We start from the raw sequence: 22,352 nt of genomic DNA, 5'->3' as shown, positions 1-22,352 counted from the left end.
AAACAAGATGTCGTATTTATTCAGGTACTTGAGAAGTTATGTAGTTCTTCTCAATGACTCAATACAGCTTAGAATATATACAAAAATCAACAATTATAAAACATGACACAATAAGACTGTGTCATGTAATAATATTTACAGCCAGCTAGGACTTCATTTGATTTGCAGCTTCCAAGAAACTTACAGCATAATACTGTTCATATTTATATTGTCCATTGTGATAAACAGGAATTACTCTCAGGTAAATGTGCACAGGACTTCAGCCTTTTCTGCATTGATTATCACCTTTCATTCTTTACATATAGATTTTATTCTTAAACATTTTGATAGGAAATTAATCTGGGTATCTATGTACCCACAAACAAATAATATTGTAAACCAGCCTTTCTCAACATGATGCCTTCCAGATGTGTTGCACTACAACCCCCACCATCCCCAACCAGCATGGGTATTGTAGTCCAGCTTATCTGGAGGGCACTATGATGGGGAACACTGTCACAAACATTACAAAAGCCATTTCCAATCTCAGTTTGCCCATAAAGTGTGTATCCTCTGGCCTCCCCGTCCCCCAATAAGACTAGTCCACCTTACAGAGTTGTTGTACTGGGATAATGTATATGAAGCACTTTCAGCATTTAATATTATATGTTCAATATGTTTATTCTTTGTTGCTGATTTTATCTTGGTTTTATTATGTGCTGTTTTATTTGTTTCCTTACTTGCATTTTATGTTTTTAATATATTGTACATTGCCTAGAGAAACTGGGTTATTGGGAAGTTTAAAAGTGCAATAAATAAAAAGTCATATTATTTAAATTCCGAGCTATGGTAAAACTTAAGCAGAAAATGCTTCACAAAAAGAGCATTTTGGTTGCAAAGCTGTATATGGCTCAGTTCAGACAACACATTTCTCTATGCAGTAGGAAAACACCACTCAGCTGTTGAGTTTTTAGGAGGTACTCACAACACAGCATGTTCTAACTCCACTGTTGTGTGACTGTGGTCTCCCGTGGAGTTAAATAAAAGGCAACGCGATGTTTGATTGACAGTTCCTCTTCCCTCTCTACTCCCCCAGTCCTCCTGATGGTATCCCATCAGCCATTGCTGAAAAAACACACAATCTTGGCGGCTCCCCTAGAGCAGCACTTGCTCCTTTTGCCACTCTTGCCAGAGAACTCTGTAGCCGGAGGGAAAAGTCAATGCAACAGCAAACTCCACGGAGCCCTCCACACAACACAATGGTTGTGCAGAAACTCTTCTCTACACAGCATGGATATTCAGCATGGAGTGTTTTCTAAAAAAAAAAAAAAAAAAAAACCTCCACCATGGGGTGGAGTTTTCCCTCCAGACAACACATTTCTCAACAGTGGTGTAAAAAGTCCACTGTGGATTTCTAAAACTACCGTTGAGAAATGTGTTGTCTGAACTGAGCCTATGTCAGAGAAACTCATGCACGGTGAATGGAAATCAGGGTGGTTGATTTTTCCTTCTCCTGGCAACCGCTCACACTTCATGAGGTGCTGCTGCTCCAGAAGCCTCGCAGGGAGTGTAGGAGGCTGTCATCAGAAGGGAAGTGGAAAGTTTCCTTTGCACATAGTACTTAAAAATAGCCAGTTTTTATGTACATTATCTATTTGGCAACACACAGACAGACACACACACACATTCCCAATATACATCAAAAGTATGACAATGCTGATATCTCTGACTGCCTGGAATAACATGCTCTGAATGTGTGCCTGCTATAGACATCTGAACATTGTATACAGAAACTAGAAGTTTTGGTTGCCACATTCATTGGTTGAACATGGCTTGCAATACTCTATACAGCCTGATTCTAACATTTGCAAGGATCAACTTAGGAATAGTTGATTTTTTTAAAAAAAAAAATCAGCTTCAGATAAACATAAATGACTTGCTTTAAATAATGGTCACAGAGTACAAGAAAACAACAACCTTCTTACCTTTATTCTTTCTATAGATGCTTCTATTCTCAGCTGCTGAACAGTTCTTCTGACCTGAGCTATGTTGTTTGTTGTGCCAGACGTTTTGCTAGACATTTTCAGTAAGCTTTTTCAAGCACTGTTAAGAAAAGCCAACAAGTCATTTTTCTAGCAACCTATAATGGTTGCCAATCAATACCAAAAAGGGCTGCTCACAAAATTTCACGTCTTTTGGTGGACTTTGTTTTCTGACCGTTACTAAGCTGTCTCAATGGCAAGAGAAAATAATTGCACAGTAATAAAGTAGAGAAACTATGTGGATGGGGTTATAGATGTAAAACTCTTTTAATAAAATAGCAATTCCAGTTCATAACCGTGGACTATCTTGTACAGTTTCAAACATTTTACAAAGGGAATCAACCAAGGGAATTTGAATTTTGCTTAAGACCTACTATCCATTCCAACACCTGGAAAATAAAAGGGACAAAATTGTATAATTATTATTGATAATCATACATTATATAACACCTGTAATGAACAAATTTTGTTCTTCTGCAGTAGCTCTCAAATGGAATTATGGCTACAAGGGGGGGTTCATTCTTTATCCCCACCATTGTATCCAGCCAGCATCCATGAAGAGGAATGGATCAAAGCCATCTTGGGCTTCATCCAGCATGGAACCAGAAAGCAGAAAAATGTGCTGTGTGGAGCACCTGCAACTCTACCTAAGAACATATGAAAAACCTTGCTGGATCAGACCAAGAGTCCGTCTAGTCCAGCACTCTGTTCACATATTAGCCAGGAAGGGAAAGGAAAGGAATCTTTCATGCAAGCACTGAGTCATTGCCGACTCTTGGAGGGACGCCAGCTTTCGCTGATGTTTTCTTGGCAGGCCTTATAGCGGGGTGGTTTGCCGTTGCCTTCCCTGGCCGTTATTACCTTTCCCCCAGGGACCCATAAGAAGGTCACGGTGCAACAGCACCTTCCTACCCATGTTCCCCATAGGCTTACTCTTTTTAGACACAACCCCGGCATCACAATTAATCAAACTCTTTAAAGTAACCTGCAGTTCTAACACCCCCAGTACTGCCTTCAAGATCAAAGACAAAAATACTACCTGCTCTCCTCCTTTTCCATCTTTGGAATGAAGGTGGCAGATCATGTAAAAAATACTGTTATCTTAACTTTCCCACAAACTAAAATTTTATTTCTAGTTTCCCCTCTCCATTCAAGTTTTACGAGACAGATTTTCCCCTTTAAATTTCTATTTTTGTTTTTTTTTTGGAAAATGAAGGCACTAATATTAAATCAAAGTATTGCTTATTAGTGTTCATTCTTCGTCTCTTGCTACAAAAGACCCTTTTAACTTTAAAATCTATACACATCAGTTTTCACATGTTTCATATAAACACATTTTGAAAATATTTTCTCATTTCTTATTTTTCAGCTCTAAATGCGTTTACAGTAGGTGTATATATGGAATTTGAAATGATGCGAGGATGTCACCCAACTTCTTATGGAAATCAAAAGCAGCAGAAAGAGTCTTTAAAAAAGATCAAATTTCCTTTCTTTAGCTATTGTTCATTGCATTTGGCACTGATTGCACTCCGCATCCCAGGATGAGAGTTCAAAGAAGCAGCTGAGTCAGAGGGTTTTAACAATCCTGCTATTGGATGCCTTCCAATGAATCATCATGATGACTTTGATCATCATGTTCCACCAAAGACTGACCACAGCAGCACATGACAACTTTGCTGGAAGGGCTCTTTAGCCTTCGTGATGCCATGTGAGTGGCTAAAAGACAACTGTTGAACAAATTTCAAGGTTATATCTGAAACAGTGCCAAAAATGTTTTACTGCTAGTTGTGCACAGACATTTTGTCGCAGCCAAACCTTACGAAGTAGTTAACGAGTTTCTTGTGTGCAAGCAAAAACTGTAAAGAGCAAAACTGTAAGAGTGCCAAGTCTGGTTAGGAACAAAAAGAAGAAGAAAAATGAACTGCAGCACGAAGAAATCATCAGCCTGAGCTCCTGCTCAAGCTGGTATTTTCACCCCTTCGCAAAGTTTATAGTAAGGTGTCTACTACAAAGGCCTTGAAACAATTACTTTGTCACCAGATCCACAATAGTGCATTCTGTTATGTCTGTTTTCCTATAATACTTACTACACTTTGAATGTTGTAAAACTATTGAATTACAGAGCAATCTTCAGAAGCTATAGCCTTCAGAAGCTTCAGAAGCTAAATCTTCAGAAGCTAAATTCACCTCAGTTAAGAGAGGCTCTGAATGGGTGCCTGAGATCACTAATGGACTGAAGGTGGGCTAAAAAACTGAAGCTTAATCCAGACAAGATAGAAGTGCTCCTTGTCAGTAAAACTGCTGATCCAGAAATAAGAATCCAGCTTCTTTGGGACACACTTTCTGATACTACTGCATAAACGGCGTGCCTACCAATCTTGCTATTTGTTCTGTTTTGTTTCCATCAGTGATGAGCAACATGTGAATAAATACCAGAAATCATGACTTTCTTTTCAAAACTAAGTTTCTAGTTCTCATAGGTCCAGCGGCATGCTTGAAATATATGAGTCCAGTGAGTCTGAAAAGTCTAACAACCCAGTAAAAAACAAGAATCCAATTTTTATTCGTTCTAAATTTTACGTGGTTAAAAGATTTTCAGGGTCTAAATTAGAACTCTAAATATTGAGCTATAAATATCAGAGTATCCCAGCATTGTAAAATTTGGCAGCCATGAATATATGCACCTTTTGTGCATATGAAATTGACAGAAGAGCAGGGCTTCATAGCAAAACCTATAGACAAGTGTAATCCGTTAGAAACAGTGTCTAGAAAGAAGTCATGCAAAGCCTGTGACAAGAAAATGTAGTAACTGGATCAGTTGCAACGAGGCTTGTGCCAGACAGCACACTATGTCATTATTTAAGCTTCCTGGCAGACAAGTCAGTTCTTACCCTCTGTAGCAAACAAATCTGTCTGGTGGTTGAGGTGAGAGGAAATGTATGTTGAATATGACAGGAATTTATTGCCAAAGAAAGGAGGTCCCTTTTTTTTTGATGTTGTTAGGAAGCATAATATAAATATAATAATATTATTAATAATAATAAATTATTTGTTACCCGCCTCTCCCTCTGGATCGAGGTGGGGCACAACACAAATGCAAACACCATAAAATACATATAATTGATTAAAACATATAAAACTAATACATTATTAAAAGCAGCATATTATTAACAGGCATCTTAAAATTCAACTGGGTAGGCCTGCTGGAAGAGATCAGTCTTTATGGCTTTCTTAAATTCCAGAAGACTGTTAAGTTGACGAATCTCTCCCACCAGGCCACTCCACAATCTGGGAGCGGCAGAAGAAAAGCCCCCCTGGGTAATGGTTGTCAGCCTTGTTTTTGTTGTCTGGAGTAAATTCTTCCCAGAGGACCTAAACATGTTCACTTTAGGCCAGAAGCAGGGCTGGAGCCAAGGAGAGGCATGGTGGAGCATGTAGCAAGGGCCCACACTCCCATCAGGGGCCCACTGACAAGGGCCCCCTGGACATGCTCCTCCCCTTCACCATTGCAGGCTGTTTTTCACTTGCGTCTTGCTCTGGTCGAGACAATGGGGGTGGTGAGAAGGAGGAGCAGTAGATGCCACTGCCTACTTGCTCACTGGTTCTCTGTCTGCTAAGTAAGCAATTGGCAGCAGTATTGAAAGGGAAGAGAAAGAGGAGGAACAGTAGCAGCTGGTAACAATGCTACTGAGAAGTTACCCTCTGTGAGACAGCACCCCATTGAGGGTGCCTTGCCCAAGCGCTCTCAAAAACCTAGAGCTGGTGCTGGCTGGCTGCTTCAGATCCTGCTGAGTCACTGCCTGGCTGCCTGCGTGATAATGAGCAGTAAAGAACAGGCAAGTTAGGTTCAAGGTCCTCTGATAAAAGGAGCACCTGAAGGAAAACTACTTTCCCAAAAGATATGGGGAAACTGGGGCAAAATGCAGCCAAGCCTTTCAAAGGTAACAACATTGTGGGTATTACATCAGTGCATGACACTTCATGTTCATGTATGACATTGGATGGCAGGAAGTAGCATAAACTTCAATTCAAGGATACGATGCCTATGGAGAAAGCCAAGGGGCTCTTTTTGCCAGTTTCCTAAATTGCAACTGAACAATTTGCAGCATACGTCTCTTAAAGGAGGGTGGTCCACTCTCAAGAGTCTGGTTAGCCAAAAATCAACATATAGTTAGCATTTACAAATGCGTGGGCATCTCCAGTAAAATAAAACTTTATTAGATTGTAAGCCTATGCGGCAGGGTCTTGCGATTTACTGTTTTACTCTGTACAGCACCATGTACATTAATGGTGCTATATAAATAAATAAATAAATAATAATAATAATAATAATAACAATAATAAAACTATAAAAATAATTGCAAATAAGCCCATAAAAATAATTCCTAGCCCACAAGCACCTGGGTTAGTCATTTGTGGCCTCAAAGAGACATAACTTTTATAAAACTTGCCAGGATGCCTGAAACATCCTGGCAGAACAGGTTAACTATGCACAAAAGAAAATCATCTTGCCCAATATAATTTACTCTTACTGGCAGTAGCTCTCTAAGGTCTCCAAGCAGAAATATTTCTTAATCCTATTACCTGATATCCTTTGAAATGGAGAGAGACAAGTGGGACCTGCAACAAAATGTTGCAGCATCGAGTGCTCCTATTTAAGATTCTAGCTAGCCATGCTCTCTTCCAGGATACTCCATTCCATTTCTCCTTCCCCATTTGGCATTCCCTCCTCCCAAAAGACTGTCAGCATTCCAACCCATCTAATCATGTTCAGTCCTCATTTGGCTATTGTTGGAGTTCTCTTGCCTCTTAGGGTTGTTCCCTAAAGTTTTGTCCTTCTACAAACCTAGGGCTTCTTCTGAACCTGCTGATACTTTCCTCTTGGGTGTGGATGGTGCCGTTTTGGCAACATAAGGATTGGCACCTAGATAATGAGTTCACTATTAGTATATAGGATGAGAAGTATATGCTGTACCACTTGCCACTGAAACATTCTATAAAACAGTAGCTGTTGCAAATTCTTATAAAACTGGAGGTGCAGGCTTTTTCCAGAGAGGGGGATTCTGAGCTTATGATAGCCCACAAAACTATTTGTACAACTATCTGTTGTTGGAGTCAACATGTAGTGCTGGTTGATGGCGTGGTGGAAAGGGTGGGATGATGTCAGACTATGCCATTATGCTAGTATGAAGACTCTATCATCTGACCTAATGACCTGCTTTATCACTCTAATTTGGACCATTAGTCAACAAAAGTGCTCATATTTAACTAAAAGAATAGCAGCCAACTCAGGCAGCAATCACTGAAGAATACCTAACACTGTCTATAAAACACATGAAGAGGAAGAATGTTAACATTTAGCATGTACCGACTAGCTTTAGAAGCTCTGCTAGCTATGCATGCCAAACACTTGAGCACCATAGAATCAGGAGTGCATGCAGTTCACAGTCTAAAAACAACAACCCTATAACAAGATCACATTTCCTGTTGTGAAACTAAGTAAATAAAAGTCTGAATACCGTCTGCCTTGTTCAAGACTGTGTGCGTAATCAGTATGGTCTTCAAAAGACTGTTTACCAGAATTCATACTGTCCACTGCCAAAGTTCTTTTGACACTGTCTCAATGGCAGCACCTGAACTGATATGTTTACAGTTCTACCAGTAACACTGCTAACCTGCTTCAGCTAATGTTGCTTTCTAATGAACTGAGTCAGGAGACAAGAAGGGTGATGAACATTACCAGACAGCGACTAGTTAAGTATTTTCAAAAATGTAAAATGAGAAATTGGTTTTATAGGGGACAAAATCAGGTGTGTCCATTCATTATTTGTCTAGCATTCTAAAGCCACAGTCAATCCAGTGAAAGCTCAGCACTTTAAAATCCTAATTATTTCAGTGAAAGAAATGGAAAGGTTTAACCAATTATCCCATTGATTTTTTTTAAGTATTTGTTTTTAAATTCATTTCTATACCACCCTTAATCAAAGATTCCAGGGAATTTACAAAATTTAAGCTGCAATCCAATGGAGAAAGCCCCATAGAATTCAATGCAATTTACTTCTGAGAAATAAAATCCACTATAGGATTACACTGTAAAATCAATAGGGCTTAAAAGTGCTTAGTATTTGCTGGATCATGTCTACTTTTTTTTTTTTTTTTTAATAATTTTTAAAATTTAAGATAGAATAATAAGATCAAACAGAGGAAAGAAATCATGGTTGAACTACTCAATGAGGATGGCAAAAATGAAAACAGATGACAAAGCAAAGGCAAAAGTGCTCAATTCCTACTTTGGCTCAGTCTTCTCCCAAAAGTGGATCTATGACCCCCCTGGAAAAAGTAAAGTGCAAGATGAAGGGGCGGGATTACAGCTTGAGATTGATAAACAAATGGCCAAGGAAGAGTTCAAATCTCCAGGGCCCATTGAACTGCATCCTAGAGTAATAAAGGAGCTGGCAGAGGAACTCTCAGAACCACTGTCTATTATCTTTGCAAAATCATGGAGGACAGGTGAAGTGCTGAACGACTGGAGGAGGGCTAATGTTGTCCTTATCTTCAAAAAGGGCAAAAAGGAGGAACCTGTGAACTACAGACCAGTCAGTCTGACATCCATCCCTGTGAAAATTTTGGAGCAGATTATAAAGAAATCAATCTGTAAGCACCCTGAAAACAATGCAGTGATTACTAGAAGCCAGCATGGATTTGTCAAGAACAAAACCTGCCAGACTAATCTGATCTCAATTTTTGATCAAGTAACCTCCCTTGTGGACTGTGGGGATGCTGTGGACATAATATATCTTGACTTCAGAAAAGCTTTTGACAAAGTGCCCCTTGTTATTCAGATTAGCAAACTAGCTGAAAGTGGGCTAGATGGAACAACTATTAGGTGGATCCAAATTGGCTAGAAAATCAGACTCAAAGAGTGCCTATCAATGGTACCTTCTCAAACTTGGGGGAGGTAATGAGTGGGGTACCACAGGACTCAGTCCTGGGCCCAGTGTTCTTAAACATTTTTATTACTTGGATGACGAGGCTCAGGGAATGCTTATCAAATTTTCAGATGATACAAAATTGTGTGGGATGGCTAATACCCTGGAAGACAGGGTAAAAAAGCCTTCAAAGCAATCTTGATAGGCTTGAGCGCTGGGCTGAAAACAACAGAATGAAATTTAATAGGGATAAATGCCAAGTTCTACACCTAGGAAAAAGAAACCAAATGCATAATTACAAGATGGGGGATACTTGGCTCAGCAATACTACAAGCAAGAAGGAGCTTGGAGTTGTTGTAGATCACAACCTCAATATGAGCCAACACAGTGTGATGTGGCTTCAAAAAAAGTAAATGATATTTTGAGATGCATTTATAGAAGTATAGCTTCCAAATCTCAGGAGCTACTGGTTCCCCTCTATTTGGCACTGGTTAGGTCTCATCTTGAATATTGCATCCAGTTCTGGGTGCCACACTTCAAGAAGGATGCAGATAAGCTGGTGAAGGGGGTTCATAGAAGGGCAACGAGGATGATCAGGGGTCTGGAAACAAAGCCCTATGAGGAGAGACTGAAAGAACTGGGCATGTTTAGCCTTGAGAAGAGAAGACTGAGGGGAGACATGATAGCATTCTTCAAATACTTGAAAGGTTGTCACACAGAGGAGGGCCAGGTTCTCTTCTCGATCATCCCAGAGTGCAGGACACGGAATAATGGCCTCAAGATACAGGAAGCCAGATTCCAGCTGGACATTGAAAAAACTTCCTGACAGTTAGAGCAGTACAACAATGGAACCAATTACGTAGGCAGGTCATGAGCTCTCCCACACTAGAGGCATTCAAGATACAGCTGGATAGCCATCTGTCAGGAATGCTTTAAGGTGGATTCCTGCACTGAGCAGGGGGTTGGACTTGATGGCCTTATAGGCCCATTCCTGCTCTACTATTCTATGATTCTAACATCCCATACTAACATCTATCTCTGCACCATTTAAAATTATGAAATAAAGTAGGTGCCACATGAAATAAAGAGTGGCGGGGAAAATGTAGTTCAAGGAAGAAGAAAAAATAGAGCCACGGACAAATTAAGATTGGGCCTGTGGTACTACTGACACGAAGGAATGCTAGGCAGAGGAAATTTGGATGGCTTTGGATTGTGAGCAACAGGCCAGAGGTTTCTAGTTTCACAGTTTAGGCCTGTGTAGAGAATACTGTACCTGCGGCTTGTTTTCTTATTGCAGCATTACGATTTGGTAACCTTAAGGGGAAAACAGGCCCAAAAGTAGTGAGTGGAGGTTGAATTTCAGATATTGATTTAAATAAAGTAACTCTTTGGATATAGGCTGAAGGTACTATTTTCTAAAGGAGTTTTTTTTGTGTGTAAAAGATTATATAGATGCTTAGTGTTTAGATGACTTCACCTTGCAAAGGAAGGGAAGGAGCTCTGAGAGCATAAGATATGACTCAACTACAGCTGGACATTAGATCAGTTTACAGCAGTAAGAAATCCAAGTTCACTTTCAGATAAGTATTTGGCTTCGGGCCCAATGATTAGACAATGGGATTTGTGAACTGTATTTTTTTTAACATTCCAGTCAGCTTCGTCCTAGATTCCCAAAAGGCCCTCTTCATGTTTTGAGATCCAAAAAAGTTTCATTAGATTGTAAGCCTATGCGGCAGGGTCTTGCTATTTACTGTTTTACTCTGTACAGCATCATGTACATTGATGGTGCTATATAAATTAATAATAATAATAATAATAATAATAATAATAATAATAATAATAACAACAACAACAACATTGAGTACTTACTGTACCATGAAACGTAAGGCCTTTTTTTAAAAAAAGTGAAGCCATAAACACAGGGAGGGATTTCAATTAGTAATATTTGTTGGTGTTCACAAATTCCATTCTGAACTTATATTAAAATATCTTAACAAAAGATAAATAATTAATAAGTTTTTTTTTAATTACAACTAAAAAGAGAAAACAAAAAGGGGCATTTTCTTTATGTATGGCTATAATAAGGTATTAGCAAGTTTAATCAGAAATAGCATATACAGACCTGGTTTGCACACAACAGATTGAAGGTTTCTATATGACCTATGAACCCAGACATTACCTGCTGGTTCACATGTAACAACGACCCAGAGTACAGGCTGAGTATAGACTGAGTATGAGTTGTCTTTGAATCATGGTTTGTCATTATGTGTGAGCCTTGCACTATGAACTTTTAAGTTCACTAGTGGAGGCACTTTTTTAACTTCACTACGCAATCCTACCAGCAGAAGGCTAGTCTGGCAAGGTTTACATAAAGCCTAAATGAAAGATAAACCAGAGGAAGCTATTAGGATTTTGTAGCACAAGAGTTAAGAAAAATATGCACCAGTAAATTATTGCTCACTGAAACTGCTCCTCTTCTTTTCTTTAAAACAAAAACAAAGAACAGGAAGCAAGATATTGTGAAATCTAAACACTAAAAATCCGTCAAATTATCTGCTCTTCCCAAAATGCCAAACAATTCTAGATCATCTATAAAGAAATCATCCACTTGGTTATTATAAGATTGTTATTGTTATTTTGAAATGCATATACCTTATTCACCCATATTTGGTCTGCGACCTATCATCTTAACCCTTAGGAAATATTTTTATTTGCTTAAAGAATATAAGACTCCCATTTAGCATCATCTCCTTTTTTACCACCTTCAGAATAGCTGATAAACTTTATGCATTAGTCGTAATACTCAGAAAAACAAACACACTGGAACGATCGTTGGGTGTATTTTCTGTAAAACAGAATGTGTAGAATATTGCTGTAATTTGCCCGTAGTCACAGTGCATTTAAAGTGTTTAAAACACTCACTGCAGGTATATTTCAGTTTTAAAAGGTAAGCTCCAACTGGGATAATTAAGGTCAATCTAGCTTCTTTTACAGACTATCTTAGACCTTGAACCTACAAGCTACCCACTGAGTGAAATGTAATTAACTCACAATGGCAAGTATGCAAAAGAATTTACTCTACTTATTTTGTAGGTAGCCTGCTGCTCACTGCAATTACAAAAATTTAATTCATACAATAGCTTAAAAATAATTAACTAGAAACTCAGTTGTAACAATGGCCAAATATAAAAGACCAACTTTTAACTTTTAATCATTATTTCTTTCAAATCAGAATAGATTTATGCTTTTACTTAGCTCAGGTAAGCAGGCAACATGCAGTGATAACTTGGTAACAATAAAAAACAAGATCCAACACCAATACAATAAAAACCAAGAACCAAGACATGGACCTGGGAGATGGAATTCTACTCCCAACTCAGATTTGGCACTCATTCTATCCATCTCGATGGGCTGTCTATCCCATTCATATTTTTTCCAGCTAGCATTGATGGTGCTACAGGAAAGTAAGGCAGTTAACAGTCCCCCATCCAGTCTGCACCTTATGCATACCTGTTCACTTTTCCTTTTGAGGGAAATGGAGTCTCAGAATATAAATAGAAACATTATTCTATAGCCATGATGAACCTACAACCTTTCAGCAGATTTCATGAAAATAGGATGATTCCAACCATACATACAGTTGGAACTTTAGCTGCCTTCTCTGTTTACCCCATCCCACCCACCCCGAACTCATGACCTGCTCTGCAGACTCAGAACCACAGTGAACTTTGGGCCTGCCTGTTCCAACCAAAGTTGAACACATTTAGGTTCAGCGCATGCCATTTTCATCGAACTCAAGTTGATCTGAAAGTTCTTTACTTTGGCTGGATCGTGACCCTTGTTTTGTCTTTGAGGCCAGATGATCACTCAAGCCCAGCTGAAGCAGATGGATCCTCTGGATGGCACGACTTTCTTATGAATGCAGTATAAGGGCTCCATCACACGTGGGAAAACATGCTCCCTACCGTCGCTTCTCCGCTCCTGTTTTTGTTGCTCAGTTACTTCCTGTTTCAAAACAGGAAGTAAACAACGAGCACGAGGCCCATTCAGTAGGCTGTTCTAATCCCGCTGCTTCTCCTGCACATAGCAGGAGAGAGCAGCAACTTCCGGGTTTAAAATTATACTGGACTTTCTTGAGAGTTTTTTTGTCACGTAAGGAAGACCAGAAGGGGCGGAAGGCGCACGGGAGGCAGACAACATCATGTGAGGGACCTACGAAAAATCCGTGAGTGACCAGTTACGAGTGTGCAATAAAACGATTGTCGGATGGAGCCCTGAGTCTTTCCATATAAGGCAATTCCCATGCCATAGTTGTCTTGCATTACTCAGCATGATTTGGCCATTATAGGCTTACTCACTGCTGCAGTACTGAATGATGAAACCACAGTCTGACTAAGCAGAAGTGATTCTTTCTACAGAAAAAATGTTATGCCTGAATATGTTCACCTAGCTTTCAAAAATTTTTTTTTAATGTTGTTGTTGTTGTTGTTGTTATTATTATTATTATTATTTGTATCCTGCCTTTTGCCCAATACAGGGCCTCAAGGCAGCCATAAGATAAGATAGTACAGAAGCATGACCTATTCCATGGGTCCCTGCTATAGAGGCTGGGCTGCCCACTGTCAGGGACAGTAAGCAAGTTTTGCCCTCACTGCCACATTTTTTTCTATTTTAATATAATATATTTTTCTATTTTTTAATAGGACTGCTATGGTATATAACAACAGAGTCCATAAAGTCCATGCAGACACAGAGTCAAAAACCCTGAGAACACATGTGACATAACAAATGAGAAACATCCATCAGACAGCACAGAAAAGTATATTAATGATTTGTATGGGAATCTTGAATTACTTGCTCATCATGGACCAATCTTTTACAGCCCATCATCAGAACAAAGCAAGTCGGTGTTCAGTGTTTGAACACCAGCTTTCAGTATATATTCTCCTTCCTACTACCTCAAATGTGAAGCTCTTATTAATTTAAAGAGCATGTACTTCAACCTGAAAACAAGAAGTACTAATGGATCCAGTGTCAAGACTTAAGCACTTATATGAATCTGCTGTTGACACTTTCAAGTCAGGGGTTTCTAATACGGTTTGCAGATCATAACAGCAATTTGGGGGTTGTTTAATGTAGGAATTACAGAGACGGGTTGAGTGTGCAAACTGCATGCTCAACATTTCCACTTTCAATTAAAAACCATTAGGTAACCCAGCAACAACCCATAGGCAATTAATGGGTTAATTATGCATTGTCTAACCAATAAACAACCCAGAGTTATCAGATTCGCACATCTCAAAACAACCCTGGAATGGGTCGCTTCTGGATTATTAACTGAAAGTGGAAATGATTGAGTAGCTTGTGTGCTCCGCTTATCCACACAAGTACTGGATTAAACAAACCACTGTGATGCTCAAACCAGGTCTGTGTCTTAACACAGTTCTTGGCCAGGAAGGAGATGGCCAAAGCAAACTAAGGAGTCCACAATCCCAGGTAAGCATTCTTAAATTAACTCTTGTACAGGTTTCTGGCAAGCAGGCAGAAACCATTCGTTTTAAAAAGAAATCCAGTGACTCATTTTATCCCACAGGAAACTTCTGAAGTCAAGAATAAATCTATTAACTCCCACTTTCCCCTTCTGGCTTATAATTCATAAGCCATTCTTCCTCTCCATCTGTGTATTAAATGAAACACCTAAAGGAAGGGAAGTGCAAAAAGCAGGGTATTCAGATGCAAAGGAAGACAGAGACCCTGATCTTCAAATATTCATGCAGTTGATATATCTTAGCAGGTGCAGCCTTTTAAAAGTTATAGCATTGTGACACAAAGAGCTGTATCTGCCAGAATTCTCTTTTCTACTAAAGATATATGAAATCTTGCCCTCACTCACATCTGCGTCTTCCTAACCAAGATAGCTGCAATTACTATAAGCTCCAACTAACGCACGACTCATATTGTAAATGCTGTCTAATAATTTAGGCTCACAAAAATTCTTCTTTTGGAAGGGCTGGTGTAAACTTACACCAAGAATTCCTAAGTGGAGATTGGTGTATTTATATATTTGGTGTACTATACAGCCACATACACATGCAAGCTGCACTAAATTCATCAGAATGAAAAGGTGTTTAACACTTCATGCAATACTCAACATGTTTTTTGTAGCTACATAACATTCAATGAGTTTCCTGTAGAAAATATGAAGGCCATGTGGACATCTCTAAACACCCAAGAACCTTCACCATGAAGCCTCAGCCAGTCAGGGCTCTCTGGTTTGCATCTTCATGCTTTTGGGGATGCACACTTGTCTTTCATCTGTTCATATTTAATGTAGGAAATATCGATGAAACACTGTTATAACTGGGGCAAACCTGAAAATTGCATAAAATGGCTTATGCATCCATTTTACAAGGCTTGTAATTGAGAATAAGAAAACCTTCCTACCTCTTTTAAATATTATTTACTAAAGAGTTGGTGTACATTTCTTTGCTGTGAAAATAATTAAGGGATTGAAAAGAAAAAGAAAGAAGGTTATGAATATCTTTGCTTAACACTTGAACTTATTTGCAGATAATTTCTCTAAACCTGTTCTACTTCATTAAAGTTCCCTGCACTACTTTGACCTTTAAGTTCGCTCTTTCCACTCTCCTGGCTCCAAACCAACCTTTGAGCAAGAGTTAATAGTTCAGTTCACATTCTTTTATAAATGGATTCGGACTATTGAACAGCTGTCACTAAGGATGGAATGTAGGGGACTGAAGAGAACCATAACTTATACCCGAGTATCTTTACTGAAAGATTAAAGTACAACTTCTTTAGCCCAAAATACCAGTCATACTTTGGCTCATTTTAGATATTAATTTGTCCAGTTCCCAAACAATTCTATTTTAAAATATGTCCTGCTTTCCTGGAACAAAACAACAACAATTCAAAGCACCTTACAAAAAAGTGTAATACAAATTTTAAAAGCGTGATTTACACAATTTAAAAACTGGCAATCTAGCAACATAAAGGGGATCAATCTCAGTCAGAACAGATACTTTGGCCTTAGCTAGATCTACCTGATAGTCCGCGACAGAGGAGGGAAGATCTCGTGTTGCGATTAACACGAGATCCCCCCTCCGTTTACACATGAGGCGCGACGACCTCAGGAAGAGAGGCGTTGCGCCCGCCATTTTTTATTTTTAAAGAAGAGGAGTGCACGAATGCTCATGCGCTAAAGGTAGGTGCTTTTTTAAAAAAATAATTTAATTACCCCGCTCCCCCCACCATAACCCTGTGCGCAGCTCCCGGCTCCGTGTGAGTAATCGCGGGAGCTGGATCAAACCGTGGCAATGGGCCACACGTTCTGCAGTCTCAGGCTCAGCTCGAGACTGTGGAAAAAGTGGGCCCAAAGTGGAGGGCTCTATCCCGGGGCAAGGGAGGGATCATCCCTCCCTGATCCCAGGATCCCCTGTGCATCATGTGGACGCACAGGGATGATCCTGGGGTTTGCCCCGTGATAAAGCCTGGTCTAGCTAAGGCCAGAGTCTGGCAAAGTCATCAGGCTTCTCCAAAGCCTTCATTAAAAGCTGGGGCATCAAAAAGAACATAAAGATGGAGCAAGGCGGGCCTACCCAGGAATGGCATTCCACAAAGTTGGCACCATAGCTAAAATTGCCCTGCCCTTTATAGCTACCTGTTAAACTTCAGTCAGCAGGGAACCTGGAGAAAACCAAGGCAGTCCTTTGAATAGCCAGGTCCCAAGTCGGTTAGGACTTCAAATATAAGAACCAGCACCTTGAATTCAGACCAGGAATGAATAGGAAATCAAAAGACTGGAATAATATGCTCTGTCCAGCCAGCTTCAAACAATTTTTGGCCAAAGTTTCCAGTCATTTTCTAGAAGCTACTAAAGCAAAGCCACATCAGTCTTCTCAAGGAAACAGTGGAGCTGGAGCACCAAGTTGGCATCCAAAATCAGTGACAGGTCAAGGAGAACATCCAGAATGTGAACCTGCATTTTAAAAGTGACCACATCCAATGCACGAGTGTATCCCAGAGTACAGTTACATCAAATGCAGGCTGATTCTCAATCAATGGTTTGGCAATTGGGCATCCACTGCAGACTCATGTACTCCCATCTCCCTTTTTACATCCACATTTGCTGCTTCCATTCCCGATTTGCTCTAAGAAAGTTTTCTACAACATCTGAATTGGGCAAACTATGTAAACCCACTTCAAACCATTGCTTGTAGGCAATGCCTGGTTAACAGTAGCCATAGTTTGTCCAATCTAGATATTAAGGCAAATGTTATTAGAGCAAATCAGGAAAGGGAGCAGAGAATCTTCACACAAGTGGGGAAGAGAGTTTGAATGAATCTGTAGGGCAGTCCCTACTGCCAAACCATGGTTTGGCAATTAGAGTGGCTGTCGTACAATATCTATCTCACTGACCTGCCTCGAGCGGCTCGCCTCTGCGTTTCCATTTGCTCTGTGAAAGGCCGGAAGGGGGCAAAGGAGGTGAGCCCCTTTGGGGAGTAGGATCCGGAAGGTGCCGGTGGGCAGGGGGGTTAATCCATGTGTGGGTGGAGCCCCGGCCTTGTTCACTTCATTCCCCAACATGTGAGAGAACGAAGAGAGTCCAGCTGGGCACGGGTACGAAGCCTTCCCACTGCGGAGGCCCAGGCAGCCACTAAGTGAGGGGACTGGGCTTGCAGGTGAGGCAGTGCCGGAGCCCCAGTACCTGACAGAATCATAGAACTATATCTGTCATTTAGATTGTAAGCCTATGCGGCAGAGTCTTGCTATTTACTGTTTTACTCTGTACAGCACCATGTACATTGATGGTGCTATATAAATAAATAAATAATAATAATAATAATAATAATAATAATAATAATAATAATAATAATAGTGTTACTTCTGTATTAAAGTTGTAGCACAGTGTGGCACTGGGAGATGGGTCACAGCTTTGCCTTTATTTAACTAAATTTATTAAACAATACTGATGCAACCCTTAAGCCACACCTACACTATAAACTGGTGTAACTGTCAGTTTCCCCATAAGGTAATGCAGTTCTTTATGGGGCAAGGGATTGCCAGCACCAAAATTCGAGTATTCTCATAAATCCACAGTTCCTTAAGCTCCTTGAGTAAAGTCATGACAGTAGAAGCCGGGTACAACTTATGTATGCCACAGAGATGCCTTTGAATTCAGGAAGTGCATCCTTGCACATTGGTATACTATTTTGTGGTCCAAAAGACAAGAAGTCTAATCTGACTGCTAGTTGAAGTATCAGTCAGATTAGACTTGGAGTTGTTGGAGTTGGTTACCACATGCTGTGATAAGAATCAAGGGATCTTTAGATAATATTCTGTAATTTTCATTGATTATGAAATCTCAACCTTATAAATCATATACTTCAACTGAAAAGGTTGGATCCAGACTGCCTGTTGGTGGAGTTCCACCCTGGGACTCTCCTACTGGAGAAAGGGGGATGGGGAGATTTTTCCCCAGTTCCCCCTTCTCCTTGAACCATGTACACCTCCAAAAGTCATTTGGAAGGGTTGGTAGACTCTCTGAAACACCATGACAGGTGGCATGGGGGCCTACAGAGGGGAGGGGGAAATTGGTGAAAATCACTCTCCATCCCATTCCTACAGTAGAAGGTTCTGCTGAATCTTGGCCCCTTCTGTGAATGAAAAGAGCCATTCCAGTTACGGAAGGGCAAGTCTGGATCCAACACACTACAGATTGAATCTTAAGGCTATAATACTCAGCAAGTTTCTTCTAGCTAAGCTGAAGGCTTTCCCCAAAACAAAGTTCTTGTACATGAACATAGATTTAAATATTGTGCTTATAGCCTTTGCACAAAACAACAAGGCAGGGTTGTTGAGAATTCTGACTGACTGGTAACAAACAGCATCTTGGTGCACAGTACCTGATTATTCCTGCCTGGGACCTCCTGTAGGCTGGAGTAGTTAAAAGTAACCAGAAACCTATCAGGGCAGAAAAGCTTATCACTACATCTAAACCTAGACTTTTGGCTTGCCACCCCTCTAACAAGCCAGAGTTTGAAGCCAGGATTTGAAGTTGGCTTACGGAGCAACAAGCAAGGGCCCAGGTTTGGATGTAATGCCAAGCTTTTTTTCACCCTGGTAAGTTTCTGGATACTTTAGCTTCTCCTGCTTTCAGAAAGGGCCAACCAGGAGCAATTGGACAGCATACACGAGCATGCTGCACATTACTAATAAGACGGAATACTCAGTAATTCTGGTGTTGCATTTGTAGTGTTTTGTGTGAACGTGGCTGAAGTCTAATAGTACTTCTATTGCTTTAAGTCAGGGGTGGGCAACAGTGGAACGTCTGTGTACAGACACACACAGGCGCAAACAATTAATTTTTTTTTTTAAAAAAAATATGGCATCCATAGCACTATGGACTACCAAAAAGGGTCAATGCTTGTTTATATGTTAAATTTGGTCCTTTTGGTACTCCATAGTGCTATGGACCCATTTTGTTTGTTTAAAAAGTATTTTTCCACCCAATATTGGGAGATGATGGGAAGGCCACATGTTGACCATCCCTGCTTTAAGTTCACAGCTGAGGACTGACCTTTCAAAATCTCTAACCCCCACTTATTTTACTTATGAAGTGCATATGCACCCCAAAGTTATACCCAATACTTAAAAAATCAAATGTCTCTACTTAAGAAAACAATAACAATTTTTTTCACAGAACTTCCTGCTAGTAAGCTTATTCTTTTAGTTATATTCTTTGTGTGTAATTGCTAATTTCAGGCTCCCTCATTAATGACCAAATGTGTTTATATTTAGAAAGTTGCCGCTTATTGTTCTTAAGGATTGCATGCTTTGTTGCTTATACAAGGCTGAGCTCATCATCTATGACTAACCAGAGTTCAAGTCAAAAATAAAATGTAATTTGGTCCTACAATAAAGTATACCAATATCATAATGCCTATTTTGTCCCAGACTGCCCCCAAACAGTCCAGTTTTTATTCCCTAGAGATAGCTGTCACCTTATTTACTTTCAATTCATCACATAAACAATTTTCATAGATCCTTAAATCCTTTATAAATTTCTTAAAATGATTGCCATTAAAGCTGAGCTTGAAAAGATCCAAAGGCATCTAAACCAGACTCTGGTATGGAGACTAAATCAAAAACAAACAAGAGAGAAAGCTGTACCGGTTGTTCCCAACACGGATTCGACATGGGTCTTTATCAAGGGGAAAAATCTTAAGAGGCTTTTCAGGAGGATTCCCTCTCCCTTTCTCAAAGGCCTTAGCTAGACCTAAGGATTATCCCAGGCAAATTGAGGGGTCGTCCCTGTCTGCTCCCGGGATCCCCTGTGTGGCATTTGGATGCACAGGGATGATCCCAGGACAATCCCGAGATATAGGCCTGGTCTAGCCATGGCCAACGTCTTTGGATGAAGAAAAGGAACCAGAGTTTTTTAACCATTTTTTTTTAAAAAAGAATATAAATAATAAGCAGCAGAATATGTCCATTTCCCGGGGGGAATGACTATGGGTTATCCTTGGGGCATGGCTAAAGGGACTGTCATGATGGGTTCCTGCATTTCAAAATTTACCAGAATACTTCAATTGTTACCACAGCTTTTACCTCAGAATGACTAATTAATGCTCTGAGGTACAGAGATCATACAATCTTGTAAATAAATGAAAACACTGTAACAGGTGTTCTGAACCATTTAAAGCAGACTAACAAAATGAAGTTTTTTTTCAACCAAAGAGGAAAAAGGTAGTCTGAAGAATATAAAGAAAGTTACATGAGGGAGAAGTGTGTCAATTATTATCCCTTCCCTCCAGAGTTGTTTTAATTGCTTACTGTGAGTGGCTGAGTCATTTGAGATGAACGACAAATCCATCCCGTCATCCCTGTCCTTGCCCCTTTTTCTTTGAAACCAACTTCTACTATTCCACTTTAATTTGAAGGAGAACCATCAATATGATTCCTGTAGGCAGGAATCCTAATTCATATTTTAAATATTTATGTTGCCATTTGTCTATAATGGATAAGAACTGGTAGCCACTTTCCCCGCATACTGCAATTATCTGCCTTCCAGTATCCTATGGATAGACTTGAAACGGGAAAGTTTTTATAGCTATTTCCACAAATGCAACATGTCTCTTTTTAATTCAATATGCAGTGAAAGAGTGACTCTTCCAACTTAACAAGACTGTTCTGCGTTCATCTAAAACAAAACAATAAAGCACTGATTTCAGACAAATGATCAATTTTCAGATGATGATCTAATAAAGAGGATGGATTATCATGTAACATTTTACACGTAGATATTAGAGGTGGGCACCAACCACAAGATTCAGTTCAGAGCCCAATTTGAAAAACAACTCACTTGGGCTTGGACTGTTTCGGAGGCCACCCACTTCAACTCAGATCCGAATCTGAATCTAAGTTCGGAAATTCAAATCTTCATACCTTCCATTGCTATCATTGGAAATCAATAAATGGCTAACTTTTTTTCCTGTTTGCCAGGATTGGATGATATCTGTAGTTAAGTAGTTCTTTATGAGGGGATTATGCCTGCCAAATTTCAAATGCAGGAGCTTTTGTGCTGTGCATCTTTATATTGTGATATTTTTTTCAAGGAAACAGCTGATAACTTTTTTATTTCTTAGCAGAAGTGGATAGAATTTTGCAAGGATACTTAACCCTTCTGAGGAGATCAGATAAATAGGTGCAGGGAGCTTCGTGCAAAAGCAGTGTTTATAGTTTGGGGGGAGATTACAAAAAAGAATGTGTTTATCCTAACTATTGTGTACAATAGTTATGAAAATGACATAAGCAAAGAGGTGATCTTAGTTAAGAAACCTGCAAATTTCAGAAGGATAGGTGCAGCGTTTTCTGTGAAAGAAGAGTGTTAATATGAGGGGGGAGGGTAAGGAATTCACTTCCCCTTTCCCCCCTCCCATGGTTTTTTGGGGTAATTTGTATGAAAATAGTTTATGGCATACAGATTTCCCTCAGCAAGAAAACTGCAAAATTCCATAAGAATAGGTTCAGGGCTAGGGAGTTATAATGAATGAAAAATATTCAAAAGACTATTCTCGGCTCAATTGGCACTAAAATCACAGGAAGTGCAATAGGACAGGGGTGGATGATAGATGTGTACCATACAGTGGTAGAGGCTGAAGTATTTAACATACCCCAATTTCAAAGAAAGTACCTAATGCTACAGCTTCCCAATCCCACAAATTCCGCCAAACCTCTTTTAATATTCCTGCACCTGTGAGAGAGCAGGGGGCTGTCTATAGGCGGGGAAAGCCCCATGGTAGCTGTGGATCTGCGCTGTGTCAGTTATATGACGCAGACGCAGCTTCACAGCCACCGTGGGGCTTTCCTGCGAAGCTGTGCA

At 39.8% G+C, this 22,352-nt stretch overlaps 1 protein-coding gene across 1 annotated transcript in view; it reads right to left on the bottom strand.

Moving 5' to 3' along the window:
• Positions 1-22,352, bottom strand: part of GNG12 (G protein subunit gamma 12) — a 46,351-nt gene that overhangs the window by 5,296 nt on the left and 18,703 nt on the right. The window contains exon 3 of the mRNA XM_063137588.1: positions 1,965-2,082. Within this exon, the coding sequence (XP_062993658.1) occupies positions 1,965-2,060 (96 nt within the window). The 5' untranslated portion in view covers positions 2,061-2,082. The remainder of the gene's footprint in view (positions 1-1,964; positions 2,083-22,352) is intronic.

Source organism: Elgaria multicarinata, chromosome 1 (assembly GCF_023053635.1).
Source record: "Elgaria multicarinata webbii isolate HBS135686 ecotype San Diego chromosome 1, rElgMul1.1.pri, whole genome shotgun sequence".
Taxonomy (NCBI): Eukaryota; Metazoa; Chordata; class Lepidosauria; order Squamata; family Anguidae; genus Elgaria; species Elgaria multicarinata.
This window is presented reverse-complemented; position numbering and strand designations above follow the sequence as displayed.